General features: G+C 47.1%; 5 protein-coding genes across 6 annotated transcripts in view; 3 read left to right on the plus strand and 2 right to left on the minus strand.

Moving 5' to 3' along the window:
• Positions 1–4,175, plus strand: part of LOC108093102 (trichohyalin) — a 43,504-nt gene extending 39,329 nt beyond the window's left edge. The window contains 3 exon segments of the mRNA XM_017193040.2: positions 100–324; positions 1,204–2,131; positions 2,133–4,175. Coding sequence (XP_017048529.1) covers positions 100–324; positions 1,204–2,131; positions 2,133–2,921 — 1,942 coding nt within the window. The 3' untranslated portion in view covers positions 2,922–4,175.
• Positions 318–12,676, minus strand: LOC108093103 (HIV Tat-specific factor 1). 2 transcript variants are annotated; one of them, XM_017193041.2, is made up of 7 exons: positions 12,544–12,676; positions 4,472–5,295; positions 4,209–4,411; positions 990–1,156; positions 743–929; positions 551–687; positions 318–493 (listed from the first exon to the last, which is right to left on the minus strand). In XM_017193041.2, the coding sequence occupies exons 2-7, from the start codon at positions 5,271–5,273 to the stop codon at positions 340–342; spliced, it is 1,650 nt and encodes a 549-aa protein (XP_017048530.1). In that variant the 5' UTR covers positions 5,274–5,295; positions 12,544–12,676; the 3' UTR covers positions 318–339. The 2 variants fall into 2 exon arrangements, with proteins under 2 accessions (XP_017048530.1, XP_017048531.1); XM_017193042.2 differs by having other exon boundaries at positions 4,472–5,283; positions 12,544–12,675.
• LOC108093101 lies at positions 7,111–12,828 on the plus strand. The gene is made up of 5 exons (XM_017193038.1): positions 7,111–7,969; positions 8,989–9,207; positions 9,571–9,786; positions 9,851–12,496; positions 12,570–12,828. Exons 1-5 carry the CDS (start codon positions 7,831–7,833, stop codon positions 12,695–12,697), a joined length of 3,348 nt encoding a protein of 1,115 aa, XP_017048527.1. The 5' UTR covers positions 7,111–7,830; the 3' UTR covers positions 12,698–12,828.
• A 346-nt stretch (positions 12,829–13,174) lies between these two features.
• Positions 13,175–17,449, plus strand: LOC108093159 (adult enhancer factor 1). Its single transcript, XM_017193106.2, is given in 3 exon segments — positions 13,175–13,451; positions 14,565–15,595; positions 15,656–17,449. Coding segments are annotated over 2 exon segments (1,371 nt in total). The 5' UTR covers positions 13,175–13,451; positions 14,565–14,769; the 3' UTR covers positions 16,201–17,449.
• A 1,141-nt stretch (positions 17,450–18,590) lies between these two features.
• LOC108093158 lies at positions 18,591–21,053 on the minus strand. Its single transcript, XM_017193105.2, has 3 exons — positions 20,265–21,053; positions 19,539–20,204; positions 18,591–19,483 (listed from the first exon to the last, which is right to left on the minus strand). Exons 1-3 carry the CDS (start codon positions 20,940–20,942, stop codon positions 18,653–18,655), a joined length of 2,175 nt encoding a protein of 724 aa, XP_017048594.1. The 5' UTR covers positions 20,943–21,053; the 3' UTR covers positions 18,591–18,652.
• Positions 21,054–21,076: the final 23 nt, after the last annotated feature.

A 21,076-nucleotide genomic window follows, 5' to 3' on the forward strand; every position in this document is an offset into this window, starting at 1 on the left:
AGTAGTCACTTCGATGTTCTTTCCTTTCTGCCTTTATTTCCGTGGATTGATTTAACGCTTAAGCAACAATTCTAGCTATGTGCAACTTATCTCCAACAGCCAACCGCAGGATAGAAACTGTGCCATCTACGATCCGAATCTCAAGTACCGCTGGTCGGCACGTTCCTGCTCGGATAAGTACCGCTTCATCTGCCAGCACAAGATGCCCAAGGTGAGCGGCCCGAATCGCTACAAGATCTACAATCGGTGGAACTCCACCTATCCGAACGAGCAGGCCAACGAGGTGGTCCTGGAAATTCTTGAACCGCGTGAAAACGATCGCAGGTAAATAAAAAATAGCTAAGGGGTAGCATCCCCGGGCAAAAGCTGATTGTCCGGAGAGTTATCTTCTGTCTTCTCCTCCTCCGTTGCTTTCTTATCGGCTTCTTCCTCCGCCAAGAACTCATCCCATTTGGAGAGTCGCTCCTGGGCCTCCACAGCTGATTCATCGATTCTGAAAGAGATAAAAGAATAAGCCTCTGATATAGGATTTATTCGGTTTGAGACTCACTTGTATTTGGTCTTGCCATCCCAGGCTTCAGCACTTAGTTGTCGCTGTCCAAAATAACGTCCCTGCATCATTTGTATGACCACATCGGCTTCCTCCGGCGAGGACATGTTGATTTGGGCAACGCCTTCAGGATGTCTCTAAAATTAGAATGGTTTTAGTTGGTTACGTCTTTAAAACCCTAAAACAACTTACATCATAGATGACCACTTTGCGGACCATCCCGCACTTGCTGCACTCCTCGCGCAGATTGTTTTGGTATTCCAAAATGAGCTCCACCTCCTTTTCAAAGAGTTCTGGAGTGAAGAGGTTCTTGATGATGACTGTTTTTTCATTCTTCGAACGTTCGCCACGCATTTTGTCTGGCCGCCAGTCAAATAACCTAGAAACATAGGCGTTTTAGAACTTTCTTTACATGAAATGTAAATTTTTGGGTACTCACTTTTCCTTCATCTTCTGCAACTTCTCCTTGTCCTTCTTCTTTCGCTTGGGCTTCAGGGCGGGATTGTATTCCCCGCGCATTTGAAACTGGGCTCTCTGCACACGAATCTTGTGGCCACGCAGGACATACTCATCCAGAATTTTAAGCGCCAGATTGACACTCTCCACCTGAAAGAGAAAATAAATAATATAATTAATTTTTTACTCACTTTCAGATACCACCGACGCGTTAAGGCAGAGGGCAGTGATGAGGAGATGATCATCCCCAGCCGTCGCCGCAACAACAATCGCAGGAACAACCAGAGGAGTCGCCCCAACCAGAATCAGCATCCCAACGATGTGAACTACCAACAGCCAAGTCAACAGCGCCAAAGGAACCGCCCTCGCGTGACCACTGTCTCCCCACCTTCAACTGTATCCACCATTCAATCCAATGATGTCCTCTCCCCCTCTCCAAGCCCCCAGCAGATGACCCAGTATGACCGCAAGTTGCAGCGCCAGCGGGAAAGGGAACGTCGCCGCCAACTGCGTCGCCAGGAACGTCAGAAGTTGGCTCGTGAACAGAAGCGCGAGAAGCAACGCCGCCAGAAGGAGGAACGCCAGCGATTGCAGCGGGAGGAGCTGCGCAGGCAGCGTCTGCAGCAGGAGCAGGCCTCCCATGACGAACCCAAGCACCAGGCGCTCGATGAGCTGCGTCAGCGCTCTGCAGAGGAACAGGATAAGAAACTGAAGGAAGAGCAGGAGAGAAAGCTGAGGGAGGAGCAGGAGAGGAAGCTGAGGGAAGAGCAGGAGAGGAAGCTGAGGGAGGAGCAGGAAAAGAAGGAAAAGGAAGAGGAGGAGAGGAAGCAACTGGAGCAGGAGAGGATCCGGCAGGAGGAGAGGGCCCAGCAGGACAGGGAACACCAGCAGCAGCTGAAGCAGAACCAGGATCAGCAGCTCCGCGAACTGAAGGCCAAGCAGCAGCGGGAGCAGCAGGAGCGGGAGTACCTCCAGCAGAAGCGGGAACGCGAACTGGAGCTGCTGAAGCAACGCCAGGAGGAGGCAGCCCGCCAGCGTGCCGCCGACGAGGAGGCGGAGAAACTCCGCCAGGAGCGCATCCAGAAGCAACGCCAGCTGGAGGAGGAGCAGCGACGGGAACGCGAGGGAGCAGCGGCGCAAGGAGCGCGAGGAGCAGGAGAAGCTGGATCGCCTCAACCATGAGAAGCGCATCGCCGAGGAGCAGCGGCTGCGGGAGGAGTACGAGGAGAGCCTGAAGCGGGCCAAGACCGAACGGGAGAAGCAGCTGGCCGAGGCGCACGAGGCCAAGCGACGCGCCGAGCTGGAGCTGCAGGAGCAGCTGAAGAAGCAGGAGGCGGAGCGCCAGGAGCAGATCCGACGCGAGCAGGAGGAGGAGGAGAAGCGGCTGGAGCTGCAGCGACTGGAGGAGACGCGCCGCTTCGAGGAGAAGGAACTGAAGCGCGTGCACGAGGAGGACCTGCGGCTGGAGGAGCAGCGGCGCCAGCGGGAGCGCGAGATAGCGGAGCGCGAGGCCGCCGAGAAGAAGCTGGCCGAGGAGGAGGAACTCCTGCGCAAGCAGGTGCTCGAGGAGGAGCGCGAGCTGAAGCGGCGCCAGGAGGAGGAGATGCGCCAGGCGGAGGAGGCGCGCAAGGCCAAGGAGGCAGAGGAGCGGGCTGCCGAGGAGGCCAAGGAGGCCGAGCAGAGGCGTCGCGTCGAGCTGGCCAAGACACTGGCCGACGAGGAGGTCAAGGCCAAGCTGGAGGAGAAGAAGCGCGAGTACGTCAGCCGAATCTCGGCGCTGAGTCCCGAGGACCAGAAGAAGTTCATCGAGATGCGCAAGCGGCGCAAGCTGCTCAAGGAGAAGAAGGAGCGCGAGCAGAAGGCGAAGGAGCTGAAGAGGATACAGGAGGCCATGCGACTGGACGACAACGAGTAGGCGTCCCCGGGAGTCGAGATTCAGGCAGGATTCACCCCGCAACTAACCAATACTAACCGAGACATATCGATCAAATTGGTTCCACATACGCACCGTTGCCCAGTCGATCCCTTTTCGATGGTTTTCTTTGTGCTTTAATTTAACAAAACAAAACAAAAGAAACATAAACAGAAAAAAAGAGAAAAAACAAACAAGAAAAACTCGCAAAAGTATTATTTACCAGAAAGAAAAATGCGAAAGGAGGAACGAGCATCGCTGCGAAGCACATTTTGTCGGTTGAGGGGAATCAAATTTCAATTGCATTTCGATCGAGCAGGAAAACCAATCTCCTTGCACTTCGCTAGCTCTATTAGTACTGTACAGTAAAGATATACTATATATAGGTCTAGGATATAGACACACCACACACACACACGCGAACACACTGCACCTAAAACACAAACACACACACGGCAACCAGTCACGCATGTTTCCTTAATAACCGAACTAGAAGTTAGCAATCAATTTTAGATGCCAATAAACCCCACACACGCAAATCACGGGAATTTGGAATTTTAAAACTCAAGCACAGAGCCACGGAAATAATTATGGTGAATTAAAAACGTAAGATTGAACGGAGAACTCCTTTGGGTCAGAGCCCCAGTCCAACGCCTCCCCGCACTCGTTTGCCTAAGGTGTCCTCGAATCGAATCGGGCACAGCGAAGCAATAATTTACTAATATAATCTTTTGATAACATCATCGGATGGTCGGATGGTCGACGACCATTTCCTAACTTCTTAGGTTACAAACTATACTTTACAAGGATGTATGTAATTACTAAAGTATGTTTAAATGTAAATTTTTATGTATTTTTTAATACCTCAAATATGCGAAAAGCAAATGGAAAAAAACCCCGAAGGCAACTTTCAGTACGTTTTGTTTCGTTCGAAAAATGGAAATTGAAAGCTGGCAAGGACGGGTATGAAATCGAAAGGAAAAGCAATTTTATAGCCAAGTAATGCATTTTAATAGTAAACTAACCAATTTTAAATATTATTACTCTACACACGGAGAAATGAAAAGCGAATAAAACTAAATAGTCAGCGAAACGTAAGCAAAGAATTCATAAAAGAGAAGCAGGAGAGCAGAACACAAATGAAATACGAAAACATATGATAAAACTACCATATAATATTTATGCAAGATAATTTCTAGTTAAGAAGCCAACAAAGTAAAATAATGAATAAAGTTTGAAAAAACACAAAACAAAAAAGTGCAGTTGGTAGTTAATTTCACCCATTCTTACCTTTATATAATCACAGAGGCCATCGCCCTTGATTTGCCCATCTTTTTCGGCATAAAGTTTCAGCTTGAACTTCTGCGTCTGCGGATCTCTCATGACCATGCCACACTTGCCCATCAGGTCGGCGAACTCATCCATGGTGATGTCCAGTGGCAAATTGGAGACGTACACCTTGGTGTTCTGCGAGGGATCCATTTCGAACCATTCTGCAAGGGAATTGCTCGTAAGTGTGTTGTGAAAGGATGTGAAATTGAGTTGACACTCACTTGGCGGCTCCTGCACCTTTCGCTTTCCGGTTGGAGCTGCCGTGGATGGCGTGTTATCCTTGTTCATGGCTGCCTCCGCCTCAGCCGTCATCCTTTTGAGCTCCTCCTCCTTTCTTTTGGCTTCTGCTGCCTCCTTTTCAGCCTTCTCCTTTTCCCCCGCCGAAGTGTTGTCAATGAACCCGTAGTTCATTTGATAGCGCGCCATGAAGTCATCGTCGATCTTGGGAAACCAGGCGTTCTTGGCAGCATCCCAAAAGAACTCGGCTCCATCCTTGTCCGTGTAGGTGCGTTCGCCCTGCTCGTCCACTCCGTAAACCCCATCCTGCTTGGAGCTCGGCTGCTTGGGTATCCACTTCTTCTGCTCGTCGTCCCACTTGTAGTGCTCCGTTTCGGTTTCCTGTTTCTTTGGCAGCCACTGCTGCGTTTTGGGACACCACTTGTAGTGCTCGTTCTCGTAGAGATCTCCCGCACTGGCCGCTTCGTCGGTGCTCAGGGGTTGCCAGTTGTTCTGGGTGGTGCACCACTTGTACTTCTGCTTGGTGCTGGGATCCGTGTAGATGGCGCCGCCATCCGCTGCGTAGGTCATGTGCTCCTCATAGGCGGCAAAGTCCTGCGAAGGTGCTGCCTTTTCCTTGGCTGCTTCATTATCCGATTGGGTTTCACCCTCTGCAGGCTTTTCATCAACTTCTGACGTCGGAGGTGCTTCCTTCTTTTCCTCCACTTTCTCCGTACTTTCCCCAGCTACTTCCTCCGCTTCAGGTTTCTCCGCCTGCTCCGATTTACTTTCGCCTTCGTCGCTCATTTTTCGGGTTCTGTAATTAAAGCTAGTCGAGAAGTAGACTACATTTAGTTTCTTCCTTTCCTTAACTGCCGCGTGGGCGTGACAGTCGTCTAATTCCCAGCTAATTTCATATTTTTTTCCCAGGACAGCAAATAATGACCACGTGAAACAACAAAACTAAATTGCAGGAACGTGCCCATATCGCTTGACATTGAAGGAGAAGGCGGTGGGTGGGAAAAAAAGCGAGGGTGAGGAATGGGGGAACATTCCGAGAAGCCCCCGGGGAAAATAGCAAGTTTTCCTTTTTGCACCTTTCGCCCGGCGAGGTAAACAATTTACACAATGATTGCCATTTTTCCCCCACACATATACATATGTGTGTGTGTTCGGGTCAAGCTTTGAGGTAGGTAATAAAAAGAAATGAAAAGCGCACGCCACTTTCTGGGCGGTCCAAGAAAAGACCAACACAAATCCCCAAAAACACAAATACAAAATGAAAAGAAAAGAAAAAGGACTTCGCTTACCACGACTCTGAAGGTCAACCAATTTCGTGTTATTTTTGGGACTGGGAACCCCTCATCCTTCCGCCCCGTCGAATCGATTGCTTTGAACTGGCCAACAGCAGGTTCAATCAACCTTTGGCCCGGTAAGTACAAATGCGGAGCCAAATAGATTTGTCAGCCTATTGACACATCGCTTGAGAGTTCCGGCAGCTGACCCGCGGGTATTTGACCGATTCCCTTTACGTCATCCCCGAAACATCTTAACCCAATCGAAGAGGGTTCAATGGACTTGCGGCTAATTGTCACAACCTACTATAAGCCCACTAAAAATAGGCGCAAAAACCGCAGAGGAGCCGAGTTCAACGCTCACCCAAGTGGCCAGCATTTGCATGTACTCGCACAAGATTCACCTTTTGCCAAGTCAGCGGAAGGAGGCGGAACCCTCGGGGGGAATCGGGCGGAGGGGCGGATGGGTGGAATCCCCGGCGAACTGGCACATGCAACAGACCGTGCCCCACTGTCCCCCGGAAAAGCATGGGCAAGTGCAGTTTGCAGGCCAAACAACTTTGTTAGGGGATTCATAAATTACATAGACATTCGAGTATATACTCGAAAGGCTCACGGCTTCCACATGAATAAGGCAAAGTGCAGGCATATAATATGGAAAGTTTAGGCTCTAAACTGGGGCTACACATTGCAATGCAAAATATAATACAGCACCCAATGAAAGAAGCATGGAAATGTAAGCGAACAGGGGAGATTCTTTAGGTCAAACCATTTAAATTTGAATAGGAATTTACGGCAAAGCAGAAAAACTAAATTAAAATGTTGTTTTACCTATTTAAAATCCAGTCTCACTTTTTCTTTGTAAGCTTAGAACACATTGATGGTATTTAAGATAACTACTCTTCAAAAAGGATATTCCATTCTGGACTTAAATGCCAGTCGATTTAATTTCTCTTTCTCTGGACAACTTTAACCTTTACCCTCGACTGGCAACGCACTTTTTGCATAACTAAGTACGGGAATCAAATAAAACCTTATTAAATGCCGACAGAAATCAATTAATTGACGCAAATTGTCTGCGAAAGTCCGCAAATGTGGGACGGACTAAACTACTTGGCCCTGTTTTATGACGGCGCCTTGGAGGTCATAAAATCGTTAGCCAATTTCGGCTTTGCGGGCCAGCTCCCTCCCATAAGTGGCGAAAAACGGACGAAAACGAATTAATTAACTTTTTAGAAATGTCGCGAATTCGCTGGACACTCGTCCTGCCCAAATGTCAACAGGTCAGGGATGAGGGATGATTGACGAAATACGAAATACGAAAACCGGGACGTATGCGCAATGAAAGGGAAAAGCAACGCCCCAGTCACATATACTAGAATAATTATGTTATTTTTAACTTGGCTCGTATTCCGAGAGATTTGCAAACATTACTCACAAATGCCATAAATACCAAGGAGAAAGAGAGCGGGTGGACGGGGGGGTGCACAACTCCAAGACGAAAAAACAGAATTCCCATACTCGCTCTTTTGGCGCACGGAATAACTTAACTCGGAAAACCGGACGGAGTAGGGTGACTCACTCTTCAGTTGGGGAAAACTCACTCACATCCACATTCACATTTCCATAGCACACTTATAAGGGCCAGCTCAAATGGCCCAATATTGATGGCCCCCTTCGGTGGGTGGGTGGTTGTGCGAGTGAGCCGTTGAGCTGGTGAGCTGGTGAACTGGTGAGCTACTGGCTAGTGTGGCTAGCCAGTTAGCCTGCTGGCCTGCTAGAATGCTAGCCCTAGTCCTCGCTGACCAGTACGCGCTGAATCGTCCGACTGACCGCAAGTGCCGGTGCCACAGTGGCCTCCGGAAGTATCCGCCTCGGGAATTGGGAGCACGCAACTCCAAATGGCTTTGTTGTGTATAAATATGTGCGCCTAGGCGAACCACCAATAAACATTTCGAATGCAGCCGGCGAAAAATATGCAAGACTCTCTAATACTAAAATCAATAAACATCTAACAAAACAAAACCATTAAATACCATTAAAAACGGAACAACGATAGCAAATCCAACATGGACATTCCTGCCAGCGGAGCCATTTTCACCCTGGGCAAATCCCATCTGGCGGAAAACACCCAAAGCTACTTCTACATCAAAAACGATCCTGTGAAGCGCCTGATTTCCGGTCCAAACCAGAGTGCTGTCATTTGTGGTAACTACGTGACCCCAAATCCTTCGCTGGTCAATCCGTTTAGCCGCTGGCCAAGTGGTCAAGTCGAATTCGATTGGTGGTCGGTGCGCTGTGCTCGCTGTCTTGCATGTTGAGTGCAATTTTCTTTAAATAATAATAAGCCGAACGCCCCGGGCACTTTTACTTTCTTGTTGGCCCAGTCTTTTGGTCTTTTCCGCCGACCGCGGCCAACTCATCCGTGTGTCTGGCTCGGTCTATTGAATTACTAAATTACAGCCGGCTTCTGCAGCCCGACAAATTTGTAACCAGGATTAGGTGTATTGCTGGGGTGTTCTGAATATTTCATCCGGTCACTCCGCACCGAAATTGAATACAGCTTGTGTTTTCCCTTTAGAGTCGTGCACTTAAAGGAAAATGTACGACTTCGTTGGATAAACAAAATTTAGTGAAATTTATTAACTTAATAACTTAAGAATGAAAGGGTTTTCATTGCTAAAACATCTATGGTGTTTCAGTTCCTATCCCACCAAAAACTATATTGCCAAGTTAATTTTTAATTAAATAAAACGCCCGATAATCATCATCGAGGATATTTTTCCGATGTACTATTTCAGTCCGACATTAAACCCGCATTACATAAGCTTAAAATCCACGATAGACCAAAGAGAGCTGACCAAGCACTTCAAATCACGGCAACTCCGACAACTAATGGGGTCAGACGTGGCGTAAAAATACCTGAAATATGGAGCAAACTCACGAAGTAAACCCCCAAAAAGCGAAACCGAAACTGAAACTAAAACCGAAGCTAACGTAATTGAGGCGTTAACTTCTGCGGGGGAGCAGTTAAACAGTTGAAACATTTGGGGGGGGATTGGGGAATTGAAGGGATTGGCCCACACAAGCGCACACTTTCTCAATCAATAAAAGTCAAGAAAAGGGAACAACCCCGACGCCAAACATAATAAAACAAAACAAAAACAAAAGCCAGCGGCGGCAGGTGAAAGCCAAAGCAAATGTCAAACCGCTCTTATCAATTACAGAATCTGGCCGACTATTTGTTTGGGGCGAGAACCACTACGGCCAGCTCGGCATTGGTGGCCATGGAGGAGCCGGCGGCAAGAAAGCTGCTGGCAGCAACAACAACAACAACAACAACGGGGACATAGTCACCAAGCCCACCTGTGTGAAGGCCTTGAAAACGCTGGGATTAAAGATCTGCGACGCCGCCTTTGGCAATCACTGGGCCGTGATGCTGACACGTGAGTGAATCAACAAATACGCCGGAACTTGCCTAACTTGGGCAATGTGTCACTAAAGAAATTGGCCCAACAAAAAGTTTTAGTTAGGGGAAAAGTTGGTTGAAATAGTAGCAATTTCGTAATTGTTCTGCAGCTCAATTTATTTGGTTTTTCTTGAATTCAGAAGTGAACATTACTTCTAAATATATTTTAGGTAAATCTAATGACACCAATTAGAAGAGCTTTTCGTTAAACAATATTCAAAAAAAATATAGAATATGCAACTATTTAAACCTGCCTTAAATTTGTATCTTTATAACTTCCTAAGTAAGCTTAATTTACATTTAAACACCCATCCTTATTGCATCCAAACTATCCCCACAGATTCCAATGAGATCTTTTTCACGGGTCGCAACATCTTTCCCGAGGACACCCATGTGGCTCAGCACTTTACCACGGCAGAAGTGGATCAGCAGTCTTGTGCCATTATCCGAAAGCCCTTTCGACTGGAGGAATTTGATGATTACTTGTCCAAAAACGAGGAGACGGACAACTTTATGGCAGTCCAAGCGGGCAATGAACATTTCGCCGTGCTAACCAGTAAGTACTCACAAAATATAAATAAGAAATATGTGATTTAAATTTGTTAATCTAACTCAAAAAGGCACTGGTCGCTTGATTGGATGCGGTTCTAATGCCCAAATGCAGCTCGGAGAACTTGAAACGGACTATGATGGTCATCCGGTGGAGATTCGTCTGGATTCACCTGTACAACAGTTTGCCTGCGGACCTGAATCCACGCTTGTTCTGACCGCCAGTGGGAATCTCTTCCTGACCGGCCACCTCAACGAGTTTGTCTTTCCGCGCTTCACCGAGCTGCAGAAGAACCTGCCGCCCACCGAGGCCATTATCTTCATGCACATTTCCAAGACCAGTGAAGTTTATATCGTGACCAATGCGGGCAGCATTTACCGCAGCTTCGAATCGGTGCGAAACAAGAGCCTGGTCTTTCAGCGCTTCTACGATTATGACAGCGAGGAGAATGGTCCCATCTGGAAGCTCTTGAAGGGATTCTCTTTCTATGCGGTTCTTAGCAAGGCCAACAAGTTCTTTACCACGTTCTCGGAGAGCGGTCATCACCTGAAGACATTCCGCGAGATCTCCAAGTTCAAGAACCTCCGCTTGCTGGACATAGCTGTGGGGGATCAGCACGTATTGGTTCAAGGCATTCCGAGATCCTCGATGTCCTCGGCCTCTGTGAGTGGATCAGCTGAACCAAATCGCTACATGAGTCGTAGTTTCGTTCTGCAACCGCCTGATGTAAACGGAAACGGGGAGCAGGGCAGAAACCACAGTGGCAGGAGTCTTACCAAACAAAAAGGAGTTGAGGATGCGGAGGAGCGACCCATAGCGGCTACTGTGGCAGGATTGACAGCTGCAGCTGGAGCTGGAACAGCGGCGGCCATGGAGGCCGTTAAGCATTTAGTCAACGGGGAGAAGCCAGAAGAAAAAGAGGAAACAACTAAAGCCCAGGACATGAATGCAAATATGGAAGTTCAGAAGGCTGTAAGCGAAGGACCCCAGGAAATAAATGATAATAAACAAGAGGATCCAATTTCAAATGAGAATTCAAATCTAATGGAAGGCCAGTCTACCACGCTGTTAAAAAACACGGAAGACACTGAAGCTGCAATAAGTCAAGATCATGATAAAACGGATCAAACAGAAACAATTGCAACAAGTGAAGCTACGAAGACAATGAGTGAATACAAAGAGATGGAACCCACAGCACCCACAGAATCCCCCATGAAATCAATTGAAAGTAAGGAGCCAGACACCATGGAATCTTTAGCGAAACTCCCAGGTTCACCAGTCAAACCAAGTGAATCTCCTGGTAAATTAAAAGCATCTCCAGTTAAACCCGAGAAATCCATGCAGAAGCTACCTACTCCGCCTACACACACACCCACACCTCCAAAATCCCCCGCTGAATCTCCGAGATCCGAGATGCACTTTCTACATTCACCAAATCCGGAAGAAAAAATACCTGGCAGCCTGGAAAAGCGACTCCGTCCACGAACTCCGTATCCGGAGAGCAGTAATTCCAGCACTCCACAAACGATAAAAAAGACTCCAATACGAAACTTTTCCTACGAGGCAGCAATGGATCATGATCACCTGGAGAGGACCTCCCCCGAGTTGGTAGACAGCCTGGAAACTGTGCACGAAGTGCCTTCGGCGACGATCCAAGTTAACACGCCCACACCGCCCACGGAAGAGGACGAGCAGCTTGCCGTGGAGATAACCACGACTAAGGATTCGAAGGACAGCAACAAGGTGATCAACGAGATACGATTCATAAACAATGGCGTGGATGTCACGGCCAAGGTGGAAGAACAAATGCCGGACACACCGATAGAGAGCTCTGTGGAGGACTTGGAATCGGACGGCGAGCAAATGCTGCAGCAAGTGGAGGAGCATGTAGACAAAATCGTGACGAACACGGAAGAGGCAACCGCAAAGGCCGGCGAAGAAGCACTGGATCTCATGGACTCCACCCGAAACTCCATCCAAACGGCGGTGAGAAATGCAGCAAACGGAGCCCGTGATGCCATGGAGGCAGCAGGAGAGCGGATGGCCACAGGAGCTCGGGGAGCCGTGGATGCTGTAGGTGGAGCAGTGGGCGGTGCTGTGGGCGCTGTAGGCGGCGCCGTGGGGGCAGCTGGAAAAGGTGCCCAACGAATGGCCAGCGATGCCATGCACGCCGTGGAACAGGCGGGCAGTAATGCGGTAAAAGCCGCCTCGGAAACAAAGGATTCCATGGGCAGGGCTATGGACTCGGTGACCAGCAAGATCTCCAGTGAAGTGCAGGGCGCCAAAGAAAACATCTCTTCGTTGTTCCAGATAAAAGCGGCCAGGGAGGCGGATCCTCAGACCACGCCGGTCTCCACGCCCCGCGGCGAGGATGACTTATCCTCCAAAGAGGGAGCTCCCAAGACGACTACAACTCTTGGTTCCAACGAAGAGGATGAGCGAACAACGGCCTCCGTGAACTCAAACCACAATTCCGCAGGACATGGCAATGGCAATGGTAATATCTTTGAGCCCAGCAATCCCTTTGAGGACCCATTAGATGCGGTGGTGGAACGCAGCAAGAAGGCTATGCAAGAAGACATCCGGGCAATGCAACTGCGGGCCAATTCCCATGTCCAAGCGGTAGCTCAGCAAAAAGAGGAGGACGCCAAGGGGTTCATGCAACACGTGATTGACAGGCTCTCGTGCCGCAACGAGAAGGCGGTCAGGATTGAAGGTATGTACTTATTAATGATTGCAATAGACAACATATAGCAGACTCACCCAAATGGTTTTTCTCCGCAAAACAGATGAAGTGCGTCCGCCGGTTGCGATTCCGAACAAAAACACAAACAAGGTGAACAGCGAGTTGAGCTTAACCAATGGACAGGCACATGGCGATCAGCCGCAGGCGTCGCGGGTCTGCACGATTTTATAAAACTTGCACCAACGTCAGCACTTTTCTAAGCAATTGCATTTGGTCTTGAAGTACAATTTAACGAAAATAAAGAAAACGAAATTGCAACAAAAAAACTCTTCACCGGGTAGTATGACCGTACTGGGGCGGGAGAAAAATGTCAAAATACCTGGGGAAATGTTTGCACGTCGACATGTGAATGTCACTGGAGGAACCAGCTCCATTCGCCGAAGTGGTGACACTTTTAACATTCCCGAAGGGTCACGGTGGAGCCTAAAGAGTGATTTTAAGATGCCTATGTAAATAAAAAATGTAATTTATATGAAACTTTAATAAAACAATAGTTTTATTAAATTCAATGTTAACTTTTACTAAAACTTTAAAACCCACTCTGCTCTTCAAAAAGCTTTCGTCCTATTGAACCACGATAGCGGATCATGACTACACCACACTCGTGAACAGTAACAGGTCCCCCAAAACTATCGTTCATCCCCAATTTGCACCAGTTCATTCGCGTCTATTTTGTACGCGAAACAGTAAAAAAAGAAAAGAAATATTTGTACTATTTTTCTAACGTTTATACGCTTTTTATAAATGAAGACCCAGCCACAGATAATGCTGTGAAGCCTTGTTTTCGACAGGTGATACCAAAGCGCGAGCACCCTGCCGTCGGTCTTTATCTCCCATGAAACCGAACCTAGTGCGGAAAATGATGTAAAACGGGGGGAAATCTAAACCTGAAAGGCCCCACACAGCACAGCCACAAAATGGAAAGGTAGGTCAAAGTGTGGGTGCCCAAAAAGAGTGCTGGTTTCTGCCTTAAAACACCCAATTGGAAATGAAAATCATCTGGTAATCGTAGGTTTTATAGGCGTGTGAAAAACAATGGACATTTCGAGCGGAGAGCTCCAAAAATTTAAAGTCTCCTAACCTCAAAAGAGCTTTTACACAGTACGGTCGTGTGTGTGTGTAGAGTGTGTGCGTGTGTGCGACTGAAAGTGGTTGTGGCTCTTAGGCAAAGGGGGAGCGAGAGGGGTGATCCGAAGGCAACGTGTTAGTGGAAAAACTGCTTTTTAAAAAAGGGAAAATCTCCCCCGAAGAGCCCGCCCAAAAAAGGTCAGTTCGCAATTCTTGTGATCCCTGCTAGCTTTTGACTGGTTATCCAATTGGCCAAGTTATCGGCCGTCTATTTAGTTGCTAGTAAAACACATGTAATTTGCGAGAAAGTAACACGCTGTCAGTTCAACACAAAAAAAGAGTGAGATACCTGAGTGCTTCAAGTGTGTGTCTGTGTGAGGGGGCGGTGAGCGGGGGGCGTGCCAGGTAACCTGTCCGGCGGACGTAAAAACCAGCGATCGAAAAAAAGTTACATGCATGCAGCCAGCGCGCGTATTTATTTTGTTTTAAAATGCATAATCGTATGTTTTATAATTTATGCCCTTCGGCGAGCAAGCCGAATGGTTTATACCCTTCAAGAAACAAGAAGCAGATACCGCATAAAGTGGTTAAGTTTAGGTTGTGCTTATAAAATGATGCGAATCGAGGGCAACTTCACCTTTCGATAGTTTGCATCTATTGTTTACCGACTTTGGTTCAATATGGTATATTCCATTTAACACTTTAAGAACATGTAAAATTTATAGGGTCTGTGGTGTGTTTCAATTTAAAGTTATAAAAAGAACGAAAGACAGGCGGAAGATTGGAGATAGGGGGAGATGAGGAGCAACTGGGAGCCCTGTTGGCGAAGTGTGTCAGCTATTGAATAATTTAGATTTATAATTTCGCAGTTAGGTATTTCGTGTGTTGTGGGAATTCCTCAAATATTTTTGCATACCAAAAAGCCAAGCCGCCGCCTCGACTAATCCCAATTTCCATTCTCCAAACTCAGGCACTAGCAACAACAACATCAGCAGCATCAACAGAGAAGCGACCAAGATGAGCATGTCGTGGCATTTTTGAACCATCGATCTTAGTTTGTTAGCCAGCTTTTTGTTCAAGTCACCAAGGAACCATAGTCTCCCCCAAAGTTCCAGGAGTTCCAACTTCCCAATCCCAAACCAAACCCGAGTCCCCATCCCAGCGAGCAGTCCGCGATGCATATCAAAAGTCTGCCCCATGCCCATGCTGCTGCTACGGCGATGAGCAGCAACTGCGACATCGTCATAGTGGCCGCCCAGCCGCAAACCACCATAGCAAACAATAATAACAACGAGACGGTCACCCAGGCCACGCATCCCGGTCACATGACAGCGGTCCAACAGCAACAACAGCAGCAGCAGCAGCAACAACAGCAGCAGCAACAGCAGCAGCAGCAGCAGCAACATCACCAGCAGCAGCAACAACAGTCGAGCGGACCGCCCTCGGTGCCACCCCCGCCGACGGAACTGCCCTTGCCCTTCCAGATGCACCTGAGCGGGATCTCGGCAGAGGCGCACAGTGCTGCCCAAGCAGCGGCCATGGCAGCTGCCCAGGCTGCAGCAGCTCAGGCGGCAGCGGCGGAGCAGCAGCATCAGCCGGCTGTTCAGCCGTCGGCGCCACCGCACCTGACTCACTTGACTACGCACAGTCCGACGACGATTCCCGGCGATCACTACCTGGCCAACGGTCACGGTGAACATCCCGGCGAGGGAAATGCCCCCGCGGGAGGTGGAGGCGCTGTCCGCGATCAGGAGAAACCCTTCCATTGCACCGTGTGCGATCGTCGCTTCCGACAGCTGAGCACACTGACCAACCACGTCAAGATCCACACTGGCGAGAAGCCCTACAAATGCAACGTTTGTGATAAGACCTTCCGTCAATCGTCGACGCTGACGAACCATCTGAAGATCCATACGGGCGAGAAGCCCTACAACTGCAACTATTGTCCCAAGCATTTCCGTCAGCTGAGCACACTGGCCAACCATGTGAAGATCCACACGGGTGAGTTGTTGCGTTTTATTTTAAAGTTTGCCCCAAGCTTATACCCGTGATCTGTTGCAGGTGAAAAGCCGTTCGAGTGCGTCATCTGCAAGAAGCAGTTCCGCCAGTCCAGCACGCTCAACAACCACATAAAGATCCACGTGATGGACAAGGTCTACGTTCCTGTAAAGATCAAAACGGAGGAGGAGGAGGGGTGACTAGGACGCATGGCGTTGGCGGCACACCACCATCAGCACCAGCAGCAACAGCATCAGCCTCCGTCCCAGCAGCAGCAGCACATTGACCAGCGAGGAGTCACCATCACCACGCTGCCCTCCGCCACGACAGTGTCCCAGCATCAACAGCAGCAGCAGCAACATCTTCAGGATGGCTCACCGCACCACCACTTCAATGTGGCCGCCTTGGGGGATCTGTCCAGCGCCATGCAGTTGGGCGCTGTAACGGCGGACGGCAGCTTTGTAACTATGGGCGGCGTTGTGGTGGGTCGAATCCAGCACACGCGCGAGGAACTGCAGCAGCTGGGCGTGATCAAGGTGGAGTCGCCATCGAATGGAGCCACAGCTACGATGTCAGCGGCGGCGGCGACAGCGCAGCGCGAAGGATGAGTCGATGAGCTGCTCCTCGAGTACATGCTCAAGGAGGAAAATGTGGATGAGGAGGATGAGCGGGAACAAGGGCCGGAAGATGATGTTGTGGAGAACGAGGAGCGGGATGAGGAGGAGCAGCAATCGAGCCAGGAGTGAGCCATGTTTGGTGTGTACGCTTACGTTGTTGTTAGTTGTTTAATTGTAGCGAACATTGTTGTTGTTGTTAAGGTTTAAATGTGTGACAAAGAACTTACCAAGATGAATGTATAGCAAACGCTTCAAAAGTAGCTAACCGAAAGGCGCAAACACCAGCACCCAGAGCTCCAAAAACAAAAAAAAAACAACAAACCATAACCAGAATACCGAAACCAGAAATAGAAATACTATTATTAATATCAAAGCTAAAGCTAAACTAAAACCCAGAAGAAAGACCTTAGCGGAGAGTTGTCTACATAACAGCGCACCCCATCTCACATTCACACCCTTCTCAGTACCGGAAATAGATTAATCCACTCTCTACTCACTTAATTAAACCTTACCATAACTAGGAGAAAACTAAATTGCTAATAGCAAATGAAAACTAAAACTAAAACCCGTAAAAAGCAAAAAGTCATTGTGTGTAAGGAAACTGAACTAAAATGATTCACAAAGTGCGAACCCGTTTCAAATTTTAAATTTGTTGATCCGACTCACTTTTAAATTGTTTAGTTTAGCATTTAACGTTTACATTGTTGTACACACACTTAAAAAGTGTTGCCGACGGTTTATTTCGCCACCTTTTGGAGGCGTGCTTTGGTATGGGTTAACACAAATTCAATTTGTTTTAAAAATTCCTAGTTTAATTATTTAATTTCGTTAACTTATCAACGAAACTATTTACAGAAAACGGCAACAAAAAAATTCTAATAGCGTTAAGTGGTCGAAACTATCTAATTTAGTAGTCCCTAGATAGCCATAGTTTTAACTGCAGCGTTTTGTTAATTTTAATTGATTAGTCTTAGTAGTTTTAATTTTCTGCATTGGCATAATTTGGAAACACTATAGCTGTCCCGCTGGCCTTCGCCTAAATATTAGTTAATGAAGTAAACACAAACTAACGGTAATTAATTAATTACGAATATGCGATAGGAAAGCAACAAGTTCTGTACAAAGCCCAACTCCAATTTGTATGTATAAAGCGAATGCAGCGGCGTTAAGGAGAGAGTTTAACTAAATTGTAAAACAAAGCCTTTTTAAAAGAGAAAATAATATTTTCTAAAAATACAAACTGCGACTTTTTTGTTCCCCTTTTTTTATGTTACCTAATTTTTGGTTTACCCACAGCCCGACTGACCTTGTTTTCTAAAGGGAATCGACATAATTCCGCTGTCTCACCAATAGAATCCGCCATTTGGATGAAAGAATTTTTTGGACGGATTAAGAGGCGGTAAAATAATGTTGCTATTCCTTTTTGAATTCCCGATTGCCTTTTAATACCTTTAAAAACTGCAGCAAGGGTCGAACTCAAGAGACACCTGCGTCAAGTTCCTATAGATTTCAATGCGCAACAAAAACGAAAACCCCCAAATGTATACGAATAGATTGGAAGCCGGGAAGTGAAGATACATTAAACAAAACCTAGCCTATATGGAATAAATAATAAATAAATGTTGATAAATGTGTAGTGTTAATAAATTGAAAGCAAGACAGCAGAAACGAAAAACCAATACCCAAACCAAGCAGAGTAACGATATGAGCAACGCTTGAATCCGTTTTAGAACTACATCTTCTCAAGCCTTGAATGCGGGTCTCCAAAGGGATCCAAGATCCCAAGCAGTCCTTGATTAGCCGCATTAAAATACTATTCTGATATTAAACGCAGATCAGACTCCGGCCCAATTTCAAAATCTGAACTCTGCACCCAGCTTCCCTAACCCTCCCACGCGTATGCATATACTTTACATATAAGTGACGTAGTGAGATTAGCATTTAAGAGCCTAATTTAATGATAGTTGAGTGTGTAAAATGTAAAACTGCAAAGAATTTAGACATACAATGAACAAAGACAAATGTTAGGCAAAACGAGGTGGCAGAAGGACGAGGAACTGCAAAAAAAAACAAACAAGCAAAAGGCTTAAAAACAAATCGCGATAATATTGTATAATTATACACATATATATTTATTAATGTATGTATGTACATGCGCAGTAGCTGTATTTATATGTAAATGTGTACGTAATTGTGTATTTAGTTACAGCATAAATATATATTTGCAATGGAGAAATACAGAAACGAAAACTATGACAAATGGCAATGAATTAAATGCGTTCTTATTTGAAACCTTTTTTACATAACACAAATAAGTAACCATAAGTTAACAAAAAACACTACTTCGAACGCTGGGCGCTTAGAATAACTAAAAAATAATTGAACTTTCGGTCGGGTACAACTTAAAAATACTTGAGCTTAAGAATTTATGAATACGGATATCTTAGGAGTCATCCGAATCGGAGGAAGATTTTGACTCCGCTTGCGACAGAGGTTCATCGTCGCCCAGGAAACCGTTTAAATAGATTAACCAGTCCGAAACGTCGATCTCCTCCTGGATTTCGTTTTGGAGCAAACGTCGCAGAAAGCGCAATTGGCGCACATCCTCACCGTAGCGCAGGCACATCTTGGCCACATTGATTCTAGCCACTGGAAGATTAACCTTGGGTCGGCCTATAACTACCTTGGTGTTCATGCGCTTCTTCCAGGTGTGCACTTCCTCTTCCATTTCGTCCAACATAAACACCATGCCCGTCTCGCCTGTCATTACACCCACCGGCGTCGCCAACGGACTACTGGTCCTCGTTTGAAGCGGTTCCACATGTTCCTTGCTCTTCAGGTACTTCCAGAAGCCACTGAGATTCAGCCACTGATCATAGTCCTTCAAGGCATTGAGCAGTAATTTTAGGTAATCCTCACGGGTCAATTGCTCGTCTGCGTCGTCCTCCTCGATCTCGCTTCGTGGTTTGTACTTAAGCCATTGACGGTCTACAAATTCTTCGGCCACCTTCTCCGGTCCGAAAGGCAGCTGCTTGGGAAAGTAGAAGAGCTGCAGGAAGTGATCAGTAAATTCGAAGCGAAGATATGGCTGATTCAACTGCGAAATAGTATTTATGTATGTGCTAATGTGCTTCGGATTTTGTGACTTAAAAATCTTAAAATAGTCGGAGATGAGCACGCGGGTTTGGGGACCCAGATTCGGAAAGATCACTGCATTGTCCACGTACTTAAGCTCGGCCGTGTTGCTGACTTCCACGACGAGGGAAATTAGTCGCTAAAGGAGGACACAATTTTAATGTGAACCTTGAAGGCATCCCAGCAAAACTTACCTGAAGAATCCTCAGGCGTTCTGGGTACATGGATTTTGCTGCTGCCTTTCCGTGCAGTTTCATGATTTGCTTAACAATATCAGTGAGGCGCGTGCTCGCAGACATTTCGAACACAATCGAGGCAAATGGCTTGGTGTCCTCTTGAAACATCTCCGATTCCGATTGTCGCAACCTATTGTGATCCAGCCAGGAGAGGAACTCCATTTCCAGAACCCAAGTCAGCATATTTAGCACATCACAAAGCCGTGCCAGACGGACTGCGGGCGACATCCGCTTGAAATCGTCCAGGCACAACTTGCCACTCAGCCAGTCATACTGCTGGACATGCCGCAAAAAAACAGTCTCTTGCGACATATTTGCATCCTCCTCTTCCGAAAAATTGAATTCGAATTTTTCACAGAACTTCGTGTTTACCCGTATTTCCTCATCGCTGCACTGCGAAAGATTCTCCTCTAGCAGATCTAGGTAGAACTGTAGCTTCTGTGGCGAGTTATTGGAACGCTTTTCGCGGAAGGCGGTGTTCTTAACGCCCAAGAAATTTAAGTAGTAGGGACGCAGAGCGGTCCAGCAGGGAGGAAAGGCATCCACCAAAAGAAAAAAGGTGCGTATAAGCTTGTTGTAGGTGTCGCCCAGCTCCTTGACGCTCATCTCCTTGGCAATAAGAATCTGCAGAGAGATAATCTTGGATAAATATTATAAAAACCAAAGGCGAGCGGACTTCCTTACCATGGCCATGTCTATTAGCCGGTCGAGGACGCCTTCGCCCGGATATACCCCTTGCAGCACCATCATCTCCAGGATGTCTAGAAACGTATCGTAATGCTGGTTATTCAGTGTCGTTCGCAAGGCTTGCACTTCTGTGAAGTTGGGTGCATCGGGCAGCATGGAGCAGCGATGCTTTTCCGTACACTGACTGGTATTATGCAGACACTTTGGCACACAGGCTCCAGGCAAACGGTCCTCGCTCTTCATGTACAGGTTCGATATGAGGATTCGCAGATTCCATTTCCAGTTTAGTTTCTGGGGAGGAGCTTGCGGCGTAGTAGTGTGTTCCTTGGTCTTCTTTCGACGCTCCCGTTTTGTGTAAGCCTTATCCGATTCTGAAGACTTCTTATCCGACTCTAGTTCCATGGATTTAGAATCAGATTTGTGAGAAACCATTTCAACATCCGAATTCGAAGGGAGATTAACGGAAGCCGTATCATCGCTAGTTGACACATCCATGTTCGGATTTAATACGGTATCTACGCTATCCGTATTTCGTTTAAAGTCCTGAAGAACTTGATTTTCATCACTGGATTCCGGCTTGTCAGTATCCGTACATATTTGAACCTCGCTCTGCACCTCGAGTTCTGGAATCGGTTCGTCCGTAAGGAGGGAACTTTCGTCTTTTACACCCGACATCCTCGTCGTAAATTACGAGCAATTACGCTTAAAATTCGCAATAATTAAATACGCAATTCTAGTCTTTTGATTAAAGTGTAACCATTTGCGGACCGCTCAAAATAAACTCTAGAGTTGCCAAAACACCAAACAAC

This window comes from Drosophila ficusphila, unplaced genomic scaffold (assembly GCF_018152265.1).
Source record: "Drosophila ficusphila isolate 14025-0441.05 unplaced genomic scaffold, ASM1815226v1 contig_106, whole genome shotgun sequence".
In the NCBI taxonomy this organism is placed as follows: Eukaryota; Metazoa; Arthropoda; class Insecta; order Diptera; family Drosophilidae; genus Drosophila; species Drosophila ficusphila.

What these genes read in the sequence shown, in the direction of transcription:
- LOC108093101 (XM_017193038.1), top strand. Translation starts at nt 7,831, where the DNA reads ATGGACATTCCTGCCAGCGGAGCCATTTTCACCCTGGGCAAATCCCAT. An exon ending in ACATTTCGCCGTGCTAACCA is followed by an intron (nt 9,787 to 9,850) that starts GTAAGTACTCAC and finishes TAACTCAAAAAG; the next exon opens with GCACTGGTCGCTTGATTGGA. An exon ending in GAAGGCGGTCAGGATTGAAG is followed by an intron (nt 12,497 to 12,569) that starts GTATGTACTTAT and finishes TCCGCAAAACAG; the next exon opens with ATGAAGTGCGTCCGCCGGTT.
- LOC108093103 (XM_017193041.2), bottom strand. Translation starts at nt 5,273, where the DNA reads ATGAGCGACGAAGGCGAAAGTAAATCGGAGCAGGCGGAGAAACCTGAA. An exon ending in TTGCAGAAGATGAAGGAAAA is followed by an intron (nt 930 to 989) that starts GTGAGTACCCAA and finishes CTATGTTTCTAG; the next exon opens with GTTATTTGACTGGCGGCCAG. An exon ending in GATGGCAAGACCAAATACAA is followed by an intron (nt 494 to 550) that starts GTGAGTCTCAAA and finishes TATCTCTTTCAG; the next exon opens with AATCGATGAATCAGCTGTGG.
- LOC108093158 (XM_017193105.2), bottom strand. Translation starts at nt 20,942, where the DNA reads ATGTCGGGTGTAAAAGACGAAAGTTCCCTCCTTACGGACGAACCGATT. An exon ending in GGCTAATAGACATGGCCATG is followed by an intron (nt 20,205 to 20,264) that starts GTAAGGAAGTCC and finishes ATCTCTCTGCAG; the next exon opens with ATTCTTATTGCCAAGGAGAT. An exon ending in AACGCCTGAGGATTCTTCAG is followed by an intron (nt 19,484 to 19,538) that starts GTAAGTTTTGCT and finishes GTCCTCCTTTAG; the next exon opens with CGACTAATTTCCCTCGTCGT.